At 42.0% G+C, this 12,261-nt stretch overlaps 1 protein-coding gene across 1 annotated transcript in view; it reads left to right on the top strand.

The window, feature by feature from the left end:
• The window catches only part of LOC112976175 (sucrase-isomaltase, intestinal-like), a 47,768-nt gene that overhangs the window by 22,669 nt on the left and 12,838 nt on the right, over positions 1-12,261 (top strand). Inside the window, exons 8-9 of the mRNA XM_026087130.1 lie at positions 7,208-7,333; positions 7,890-8,021. Coding sequence (XP_025942915.1) covers positions 7,208-7,333; positions 7,890-8,021 — 258 coding nt within the window. The remainder of the gene's footprint in view (positions 1-7,207; positions 7,334-7,889; positions 8,022-12,261) is intronic.

Here is a 12,261-nt window from a genome sequence, read left to right as displayed (position 1 = left end):
TCTACAATTCAGCCCTCGCTGTGATCTCTGTGATGAAAGTGCCCATTTCAGGGGAGTTTCTGCAGCAGTGCAATGGAGATTAGAGTCATCCCTGTTTCTTTTCAAAGTCTTTTTCTGGTGTTTGAAGGCAGCATTTCTGTGGCTTAGCAGGTGGCCAGCGGCTGAAAATAAAACGAGCGCGTTCTCGCTCCCAGCTGATGAGTGCTGGCAGCTCACTTTCCACCCCTGCCTCCCCGGGAACGGAGGCTGGTGTGCAGAAAACAGCGTAAAGGAGAGCCGGTGGGTGTCTCCTAACTAGATGTGTCGCATGCCAGGACAAAAAAAATCCGCCCTGCTCTGTATTCTCTGAGTTCGCATTTGGCTCTCTAGGGAAACTTAAAGACCTCACAGTAGCAATTTCACAGTGAAATAATAACTTCTGCAGTAAACATCCTGAAATTCCCAGATCGCAAATGTTACAATTACCGTATTATTAGTCTCTAGGGTAATGATTTGGCTTTTATGCACAAGATACGTGGGAAGGTGGTGGAGGCAGAAAAGACTCTCTTTTTCGGTTGTATTTTCTGTCGTGCCATGAGGACTCTCTTGTGCCTCACTACAGCCTGGCCTGGCCTCCAGGGGCAGTGGAGCCACTGCGAGGTCCTGGGGGCACCTGCTAGGCCAAAATGCCACATGGCAGCTGAAAAAAGTGCTTTTTCATACACCAGCCTACCGGTCAGGGTTCCGGGAGTGGTGACCCAGCGTGTTGGACATGGGGCAACAGGAAGGAGGAATCTCCCTCCTGTTTCTTCTGCTCCCTCCCGGTTATTGAGCCCTGCTGAGAAGAGCACTGCGAATTGAAAGATGGTCCTCTCGCAGCTATATTTACACTTGATAATAATCGCACTTTTCTCCTACTACAGAAGAGGTCCAGTGTGTGGTTCACAGAACAGTTATATAACACAAATCTGTCTTTCTCTCTCTCTTTTTTTTTTCTTAAGACAAACACCTCAGTTTGCAAGAGGATGAGAAAAACCAGTCATAGGCAAAGGAGCTCAACTGTAGAGCTGAGCCCAGCTGAGACTCCACAACCAGACCCAGTATTCAGATTATCATTGCCAAATCCACTGCTGGCAATTCAGGACAGAATAATAGTCATAGCAATATAATATGAGCTCTATAATGAGGCTCTCAGGAAAGTTATAGTTTAACAAATGAAGCAAATATCAAAATTTATCAGCTGTTGGGTAGAGTGAAGTGCATGAATCTGTTATTTTATTGCAAATTATCTGATAACAAACTTTAATAGAGCGTATGGTGTGTCTCCTACTTCTGTTTTGAGAGCAAATTGCTGGTTTACTTCTTCCTTATAGAACCATAGGATAATTCTGATTAGAAGTGGCCTCAGGGGGTCCAACCTCCTATTTGAAACCTGCAAGTACCTATAATTTATCTCAGATGCTTCAGTGATAGTCTCAGAGTTGAATTCATGGGTCCCCCAAGAAAGACTAAGCAGCTGATGTTTGTTCAGCAAAGAACAAGATTTGAAGACGTTGCCATTGAAATTCCTCAAAAATTTTCAACTCTTAGGGTTGCAAGCATCTTCTTAATGGTTCAGCAGTTGTAGGGCCTTTCTTCTTGCTCTCCTAGAACATAGTTCAGCTTCACTGCATATACTTTGAATTCAGGTTATCCCCTGCCTGACTAGGCTCACACAGTTTGATAATACGTTGATGACTTACCTATCTCAGCCAACAAGGACATCTGTGATGAGATGGATACAGGTATCTGGGCCATAGGAGCACCTGTGTAGTATAGCTATTGTGTGACTATCCAAACGCACTACTTTTATCTAAATCCAGAGCATTAACCCATGTGGGTTTTTATAGTACCCTCCTACACCTCTTCCTAAAAAAAAGAAGTTTAGGCAAATATCAAGTAACAAGAATCATTTTATGTGGCTAGTTAGAGTTTAAGAATTGCAGAGTGATCTTCTGTGGTGAGCCCATGCAACTGCGTTGCTGGAGCAGTGTGGTGGCAGGGCCGTGAGGGAGAGGAGCCAGAGGAAGGGCTCAGAAAGGCACAACAACCTCTTCCTTCGCAGAGACTTATGCCTAGGGCCTCACATGGAAGAGAGCCACTGCGGTGACATTTATGAGATTTCGGACTTCCACAGGAAGGAGAATATTTTAGGTGCACAGGAGAGAGGCTAGCTGGGCAGCCCGGGGAGCAGATGTGGACACAGCTCATCCCCCTTGGCCCTGAGCTGCCCGGCTGTGAACTGGCTTTGCATGTCAATGACTTGGGCTTGGTACCATGCTGATGGTGGCTGAATGGCCAGAGCCAACTGTGTCTACCTGGCACAGAGCACAGGCAGAGGCAGCTCCTGCCTGCCTGTAAAAGACCACATAGACGTCCCAGGGCATCTCCACAAACCTGTAGGCAAGCTGGTGCTGAGGCAGAAAGCAGGCATGGGCTTTGTGCCACCCCTTATTCACACCTCTTCCTGCCAAAGGCAGATTTTTTGGAGGTTTCTGCTCCTTTGTAAGCACGGAAAAGACCGTCTCCCTCTGTGGCCCCTATATTATGCAGGATGTAACTGTTCAGCTTTCTCTGTCATATTAACTTCTTCAGTCATAGTACTAACAGAATGGGATCCTGGTTTACTATTTAGCATTTATAACTTAGTTGATATCCTTGCATTGAGATGCTAGTAATATTAATGTTATTTGCCCAGTAACCCAATACAGAGGAAGAGAACACAGATCACCTGTTTCCTGGGCGCAGATTTTAGCTGTTGGACATACATGTTTTCATTAATTCTCTTTGTTTTTACTGCAAACACATCTAGGATACTTCCTAGATACATCTGTTCTCAGGTGCTTCTGAAAGAAGTGAGAAAACTACATAATGCCAGGTTGTGTAAAAATGGAAAAAGTAACAGTGAATCTATTAAACAACACTAAAAGTTATTTAAGAACCAAGTGCAGGAGGAATTGTGGTACAGAAAATAGGATCTGTTTTTTTCTACTTCTGCACCACTGTATCCTTCCATTTTTTCTCAGTTTAGTTACCCTATATGTTTGCTGCTTCTACATTTCTGATGTTTTCCTCCCTCACTTCTTTGCCATACCTCATTTACCTTTTCTGATTCTGTGGCAGTCAATTTTGTCAAGCAGCCTTTCTCTGTGTACAACATTTTAAAATCATTTGTATGCAGAATGCAATCTATATGAATTAACTGGATCCTAAATATGTATCAAATCTAACATGAGCTTCAGGTTTGCAAAATTACATCTCTGCCTCTGCTAATCCATCTGCAAGTAGGTACCATACGTCAGTTACTTTATCAGGAAGCTTCAGGGGGATCCATTAGAGAGAGTCCACAGCATAATTAGAAAAAAGAACACTTGTTTTCCCAGCTGCCCTGTTTTCATCCTTCCTCTTCAAATGTTCTGTTGATTTCAATTAAGCTCACCATAGATGCGCCAGCTTGGTGAACCTGGGGAACTGATTGCTTTAAAAGTTAATATCTTGTTTGCAAGGTAGATTTTCTTAAATTCGTTCAGCTCCAATACAAAATTCCTCAAGCAGTGCTGACACAATATATTGCCTTGCTGGAGGGCAACGTTGTGGTGTGCAGGCGAAAGAGAACAGGTATGTAACAGAGCAGCTGAACCTCAGCAAGCCACAATGGCAGGGAAAGACCGTACTGTTCAGGAAGGACTTTGGCCGATGTACCAGCGACTGCAGCTTCACATCCAAACCCATCAGTGTTCAACTGGGCAGTCAACAGAGTGAGGGGCAGCAGTAGCCCCCCTCCATCTCTTGAACCATCTTGCCTTCTCAATATGCCAGTTCTGGGCTCGCCGGCCCTGTGCTCGGAGACATGCCAATACAGCCCTGAGTCGAGGTGCCGTCAGCACTGCATGACCTGGGGTGTCCCCAAGCCCCGGAGCAACGCTGCCTAGCAGTGCCAGCTGCGGTCCCAGTGACAGCAGAGCTACATTTGCATCTAACTCTGCCCAGGCTGATCAGCCTTGCATCTCACGACTGGGATGGCATTGGGGTTTTCCATTTCTGCATCTCGTTTGGTTGCAGGCAGCTTCCTGCATCTCGCAGCGACACTGAACTCTGAGCCACACAGATGTCCTGCCAGGGCACCAGGCTCTGCATTAAGCAGCAGGATTAATATTTATCAGCTGTTTCCCTCCTCTTCCTCTTATGCAAGGGGAAAAGTCTGTACACAAAACGTTTTATTTCATTAGGGAGTTCTTTTGTTTTTCTCTGTTTTTTTAACCTTTTTTGTATAGGTCATTCTCTGTTTACGGTAGAGAAAGCAAGGGCAAAATATGTATCTGTTTTTGGTGCACAAAGTGGTGGGGTTCATGGAGTTCATCTCACAGACTCGGCCTGGCTTTCACAAGTTCTGCTGCTTCCTCCGACTAATTTATTCTTAGTTTGGAGAGTACTGTTGTGATGATGATAGAGAAGCAGATCTCTTGCCTTGAGGCTCGCCGTGCTCTGCCAGACACCTCACTTCCAGGACATAAGGAATCTTGAAGATGAGGCTTGAGCTATTGCTTCTGATTCAGTGCTCCCCAGGACACCCCAGTGGAGCCCCAAGGACAGTTTGGTAGAGCAGACAACTCTGCACAAGGTGGACTTTCCAAAGCATTTCAGACTTCTGTATACTTATATAACCACAGTCCAGTCAAGAAAGCAAGGCCAGGCCCTCTCAGCTGGGCTGTGAACAACTCCTGCAGTCAGGTGGAGAGCAGAGGGCAGATCCCTCTCTCTGAGGACCCACAGCCCATGAGGAACCTGCAAGTACCTCCAAACTATGGAGATGAGACTGCACCATGGTGGCAAAGACTTTCCTTTGCTTGCCAGCCTCCTCTCCGTGTTGCTCAGGGCCACCTTCAGCCAGGTTGCTTCCTGGTATGATGGGTGTAGCTGTGCACCATGAAGGCTAAACACTGCTGTGCCAGGAACACGCTGCTGATAGCTGTGTTTGCTTCTCCTGAAGGGTTTAGCCTGTGGCTGCATGCAGGTGTTGGAAAGAGGTGCAGAGAGTTAAATCCTTCCGGAAAGGGATGGTTTGTGGGGAAGCCCCATTGCTCATCTGGAGCATCCCTCCCGGAATGGCTCAAACCATTAACTTCATGAGTTGCTCTGGTCTCCTCCTGTTTTTTCTTCGGTGAGATAGCAGCATCCCAAAAAGTGAAAGCACACTGTGTATCCAAATTTGTAATCCTTAGTGCTTAAAGTGCCTGTCTGGCCACAAGTCATTCTTGATTACAAGCAAGTTATCTTGTGTTGTTCCTCCAGTGAGCTTAGGTGTATTAAAAGAACTGCTGTTTCTCTGCACTTTTCTCACACATCCATTTTCCCGCCCAATGTAGCCTGCACATGTAGCTCCCCACCAGCTCTAGCATGACATCCTGTAGAACAACTTCAAGTTCAGCATTGCTCTCCTGGGTCTGACTCTTATTGGAGAAAATCTCATAGGAAGAGGCATCTTTATGCATTGCAATGTCTAGATAGCTTAGCAATGCAACTGATATGGAGTGTCAGGAGTGCCTCCTTTTATTTAATTAAAGTAGATGGGTTTTAGCTGGCATTATTCAAGCTCTGTTCTTTTTCACTCCTCAGCATAATTACCTAACTATGGAGATCCACAAGGAAATAAGGGAGGAATGGTTACTTAGCCCAAGGGAACCAATAGCTGTGACTGATTAATAGTCATGGGTGCTTACTAGCTATTTGATTTTCATGTATTGCCTGCAAGGATATTAGAAATGAGCTGTGATAAAAATATTGAACAAAGGTTAATTTCATGGGATCTAACACTTTAAAAATGCATTTAAAAAAGGATTTCAGGATATGTCCCACAGAAAACACCAGCGTGTACTAATGATGCAGCCCCAGATTTCAGCTTATTTCTAGAATCATCATGGTTGCTCTATGCTTGTCACAGGTTGCCGGAGCAGTCGTCTGTACCACTGATCTAGGTTCCTCAAGCAATTTACAGCTGCATTATATGGAACCACTGGAAATCAAATATTTATAAAATCCTATTTCACTCATTGCCTTGTGTTTGAGCAGAGAATTCTGAGGGCCCAAACAGTAACTCTGACCTTGAAGAGATTTGTTAATGTCTGGCAATACAATGTTGTGGGCCAGCAATAGGAACAGTCAGTCATAAGTAATTGAATTTCATCAGGAAGGGGTGTAAATATGATTAAAATTTCAGAGAGCTCAAATAAACAGCAGCCTTTTGATGGAATAGTTCAGCTGGATGTGGCAAGAAGAAGTACTAAAGCTGATGTTGCTACATGGTATCAAAGATATGCCTTTGATTAACTAGAAGGTTTGTGGATTTGACACTGATCAGGTAGTGCAAGGCTCCACACTGGATTTCAGCTGGTGCATATCATGTAAGTCAAGGCACCTGAGTGCTGTGCTGCTGTGGGAATGCTGTTTCTGGTACCTGAGCAAGACCCTCATTCAAAGTTAGCCAGGGTTTTTTTACACCATGTTGTCCACTGGTGTATTCTTACAATTCACGGTCCATAAGGTGGAATCAGAGGCCCTCTACAGGGCTCGGGTCTTTCAGGCTAAGCTTTGCTCAAACATGTGAGCAGAGACAACTTCTGTCTTGGAGAGTGCCCTGCCCCATTTTAAAAGGAAGTATAATTTACAGGGAGCCTTCCTAAGAAAGCAAAGGATGGAGGTAACAAAAATGTGAGGTTGACCCAATTTTGACTTTTCTGCTCAATAATTCCCAAGGTTTTAAGTTTGTCTTTGAAAAAAAGTTTGTCTTTAAAGAGAATCTTGCTTCCTGGGGCACAGAGGAGTGGGTAGTTTCTGGAGTCTTCCCCAAACCAAATAGCTCTGTGCCTTGGTGGAGCAGATACATGCACCTCACCCCCATATTTCTAGATAGAACATCTACATAGAAAAGAGATTTTACATAAAACAAGTGTTTTCTTAAAGCATGTGTTCACTATGGTGAATAAAAGTGCACAAAGTAGTATGCTAAGTAGGTCGCTTTCCACTTCAGCAATGACAGACTGAGGGAACTTTCTGAGTGTGTGTTGTACCCATGCTCTGATCTTCATGGCTTAAGTGAGCAGGAAGCCTCTTCTGGAGTTTTAGAATAATTTCTCTCTCCAAAATCTTCAGCTCACCCTTGGAATAACTTTATTCCTCCTCCCTGCTGTAGGCTATTGGACGCCCACACATGCCTGCCTACTGGTCTCTGGGGTTCCAGCTCTCGCGATGGGGTTATGGAAGCATTGATGTTTTAAAGAAAACAGTTGATCGCATGCACTACTATGATATCCCCTATGTAAGTATGAATTTTTCAATGTATATGCTAATTTTAAAATCCAAAGTGAGTGAAATAGAATCATAATAGAGGAAAAATGATTATCCCATGAAGAGAATTGTAGAATAAAAGGATATTCATAATCTTATGTAATGGTTTTGCATATAATATCTTTATAAGGCTTAAAAGAATGTTTAAAGTGGGCTTTAGACATGAGGTTTAAGTGTTGCTCTTGGTTCCACAGCAGGCAATTTTGATATGGATTTACTGTTGGGCTGTGATGAACAATGGGTTGGTATATGGTAGTATGAGATGCTGACACTTTATACATGAATTATGGCACTTCTGATGCGTATCAATGCCAAACAGTTGCTATACCAGGACTTCTACATTTCCATTTTGTTCATTGCTACCATGTAAGTTTGTAGGAACTGAATTTGGCCTTACAATTGTTTACCATTACTGTAGTCATTTTTTTAGGTCTCATTTCATAGATTAGTTACCTTTTATAAACATAAATACATGGGGTCTGATTCTCTGTATAAAATACTTAAATGTTTACTTTAAAAATGTTTAGGATGTCCAGCATTCTGATATTGATTACATGGAACGTCGTCTGGACTTTACCTATGATAAAGTAAATTATGCCGGTCTGCCAGAGTACATGCAACAGCTGAAGAAAGAAGGAATGCACTATGTCTTGATTCTGGTAAAATAACAGTGTTGCTAATTATTTCTCCATTCATAGGAACTGTTTACATCATAGTGTTCATAGCAGTATCTAGGTGCTAAAACATGCATGCTATTGTAATGGATTTTCCAGTTTTGTCATTTGTCTAGAAGATGAAAAACAACATCTCACAAGCTTCTCATTTAAATGTATTGCATTTATCAGTTACTTGTGCACCAGTACCCCCTCTATACCATAACATTAATTTTCTTTTACTTTTTTTCACTCAGTTCAGTAAAAACTATGAAAAATTTTGCCTCTGTTCCAAGCTGAGTTGAGATAGAATTGCTTTAATGCAGTTCTTCTTATGAAAATAAACAAATGAGTTTAATATGCACACAGAAATAGCTGAACAGTGAAAAAAATTACTCTTAATCACTCTGGAGAGCTAGTAACTGTAATTCATTTTGCCTTATACTTACTTTTCATCTATATTACTGTAAAATAAATTTGCATGAAAATTTATGAAAAATGTATGTTGAACCTGTAACCAAATTGATCTCTGACCAAATCAATTAATTTTGGCAGAAGTGAAAATAGGAGCTTTCCTTCTTCCCTTGCCAATTTTTCCAACAAAGATTACTGTTTCTCTCCCAGCAAGTCCCCATACATATCCTTGCACTGAAATTAGTTTTTGTCACAGTAACTACAGTGAATGTAATTGTTGGCAAGGAAATTAGAAGCCAGTAAATTAAATAAAAGTCCTTGATAGATGCATAAGAAATTGCTCTATGCAGCTCAACAGCAGCACAGTACTAGAAGGACGGTGCTCCTCTGCTAAAACTGTGGCAATAGCATGACCTTCCATTTCTTAGGTGGGAACATTCAAAAATACTGAGACCTGGAACAATGTACACAGATGTGAAATGTTGCTACAGAGAAGAGAGGCATAATTTGTTCTCCATAACCACTAGGGACAGGATAAGAAGTAAAGTGCTTTAAATTGCAGCAAAAAAGATTCAAGGTAGACATTAGGATAAAGCTGTCTCTCTGCAAAGGTAGCGAAGCATGGAGCAGACTGCCTGGGGAGGCTGGGGATCTCTATTTGAGAGGGTTTTGCAAGCAGGTCAGACACATGCATCATGGACCATTCAGGCTGAGCTGACCTGCCAGGGGAAGGAGGAGGAGATGACCTCTTGCAGTCCCTTTCAGGCCTTTTTACTATAATTCCAGTCTTCTATTTTCCAGCCTGAATGGTCAGCTTACACCTTTTATTTGGGTGCTACTATTCTCATTTAACTGAAATTGCCAATCTCTCGCCCTGCTGTTTTCTTTCTTGATATTTGAATAAACATATTCTCACTCAGCCTTTATTTTGCTAAGCTAAACAAACTGAAGTATTTTATTCTCTTTTTATCAGATAAGATCTTCAGTTCTCATTGTATTGAGAACTGTTCCCCACATGTGCCCTAATTTGAATTCATTTGTCTGTATATAGATAACTTGATTTCACAGCACTCTAGACAATGTCACCCCAGTGTTTTGGAGAATGGCAGTAATATTTTCTTCATTCTACTAAAAATGTCCTGTATGACAAAACCCTGGGTCACATTTACCTGCATGATATTGGTGGCTCACACTCATAATGTGATCAATTAATCCAGCTAAGCTGAGAACTGGGTAGGCCCCTAAAGTTTAGGCCCTAAGCAATTCAGTCCTTTTAAAATAAGGGCTGTGTTCCTCATCTTGTCAGTGGGAGTGTCTTTGAAGGCTTGTAGAAAGAGAGACTGAATAGTATAGTCCTAAATTGTGGGACGGTTCCACTTTCACTTGTGGCATTGTATCAAATGTTTACTGAAGTCAAGATAACCGATAGCTGTGGCAGATCCTTATCTAAAAATCACATGATCAGGTCAAATAGATGGAATTAGAATTGCTTCCCTGTCCTTATTTTTCCCTCTAAAATTTGTTGCAAAGTTTTGCCTATTGCTAAGGTTGGATTAGTCAAGACTGTGGATACCCATATCAGTATTTTCTCTTTTTTAAATATTGCCATTAGGTTTGCTTTTCCTCAGTTATGTAGGACTGCTGTTTTTTTTTCTTTTTTGTAGTTTAATTAAAAATACCTGCTCTGTATTTATTAATAGCCTAGTCTTCACCTTGTTGCACTATAACTGCATTCTCTGCTAGGAATTTCAAATGAAACCACATAGCTCAAGAAATCAATTACATATCACTAAAGGAAATAGCAGCCTGTATAGTGAACAGTGTTTGCCAGCAATTCGTCCCGTAAGGTACGTTCCTGTGAAAGACCCACTGCTCTTGCAGCTGCAAATCATGAATAGTTCCAGGGTGAGCAGTGGAAACAGCTTCCACCAGTGGAGCTCCAAGGCATGATGTTTGAGCAGTGACAGATTACTAGGTCATGCTGATGGAGAGCAACTTCAAAACAAAAAATAGTCCAATACTATGACTATACATCATTGTAAACAGCTAACCAAGCTATAGATGACCACATGCACAGTCAGGACTGAGTGTTTATTCCAAGTATTATGCAGTTTGGGCTCCCTGTATACTGAATACCTCTCAAAAATGATCTAATCTGTTGGAGAGCTGTAATGTTAAAAATCACCTGCATACTTATTCCTTAAAAAAAGGTTTGAAAGTCATGAATATAAGAACAAAATACTGTGAGTTCACTGTAACTCTTCCTGTGTACATGCTTGTTGATCAGTAAATACATGATAGTCACCTCTTTTCCATCACAGTTTGGGTACTGCCAATTGTTTTGCAATTGCTGCCAGGTAAGAAGTTACATGCAAGCAGTGAAGCAGGTGAAGTATGTTAACTTCTTACCTTTTGTAAGACATTCATAAGTTAGACCCTGGAAGAAAGGCAGCAGTCCTTTTGGAGACAGCATCGCTAACTCAGGACATTTGAGTTTTTATCCTTCGCAATATCGTGTGCTGTCAGGGCCAAGACTCTGAGACACATATTTGCAATGTTTTTCTTCTTTCTAACCAACGTCATGGGTAATTAGTTTCTAACAACAGCAACAAAAAATCTGTGTTCCTAAGCTAAGAGGAGAGACCATGACATAATCCCTCTCCAAGTCTCAATTTTCTTAGCGAAAAGGTGGGACAAGAGAACAGTGAAATACTATTGCATGAGCTCATTTGAGATGTATTGTGAGTTTAACTCCAACAACATTTTTAAAGCACTCTCAGATGGAGCATGCTATAGCAGTGCAAAGAACTGCTGCTATATAAATCTGAATCCAATAGTTAGGCAAATACAAGGAATATAACAATTAATAATTCTTAATTCATGTAAGCTGATAGGAACCTCTTCTTTCCCCCTTCTACTAACCTGTAACTAAGGACCACATTCAGCTCTAGCCCTTTTGATAAGTTTGTAAAACAGAACAAAAGCTCATCCAGTTTGTCCTTTGTTTTTGACAAGCAAATGGGAAGGATAGGCAGTGAAGTTTTCCATCTTTGCTTTATGGCAGTTACTGATATTTCTGTCAGATTTTGATTGTTAGCATTCTTTAATTATGCAAATTATTCCCATAAATTGAGTCAGGAGCTGGAACAGTAGGAAGAGTTTCATTCCGAAGTGAGAGCAAAGTCATGCTAACTGCAAGGCAAGCATAATCCAGTTTGATACCAAAAGAACAATTTTCCCTTTAGATTCTTTTTGGGTAGTGATAATAATGAATGCACTCCCCAAGTGCCTCCCTCATGATGATTTCAGGAAATGTGCTCTGATTTCAGTCACTTGGCATCATGTAAATCCTCTTGTAAGCAGATTCGACGAAGATGGATTCAGTCCTCTGTGTGATGTGCCGCAGCATCGCAGACCACTATGGTCACAAGTAAAATGCGGATCCTGCAAACCAGCAGTATTGACACTAGCAGATGGTGATCTGCCCCAAGCTGGGATCCTGCCCTCGGCTGTGGCACCACTGCTAGGGCTGCTGGTGCCCCACCATCAAGGGCAAGTCTAGTCCCTGCATCTGCATCAGATGCAGAGACACCTCTGTGCCTACAGCCCTATTGCCACAGTTCCCAAATGTTGTCCCTCAGCACTCCTCTTCCCTTATCTCTTTCAGAGACCACCTCCATTTAAGGGAAATTTCATCTGATGATATCAGCACTCAATCATCATCATTGTGCTAAATAGTGTTCAGGCTTCAGCTGTGACTTACTCTGAGTCAGAACAAACATATTGTTTAGAAACAAAGAAAGAAGTTCTAAAACTAACAATGAGTACAATG

The sequence above is a fragment of the Apteryx rowi genome, unplaced genomic scaffold, assembly GCF_003343035.1.
Source record: "Apteryx rowi isolate R43461 unplaced genomic scaffold, aptRow1 scaffold_703, whole genome shotgun sequence".
Lineage (NCBI taxonomy): Eukaryota > Metazoa > Chordata > Aves > Apterygiformes > Apterygidae > Apteryx > Apteryx rowi.
The sequence above is the reverse complement of the archived record's forward strand: the minus strand, read 5'-3'. Positions and strand labels throughout refer to the sequence as shown.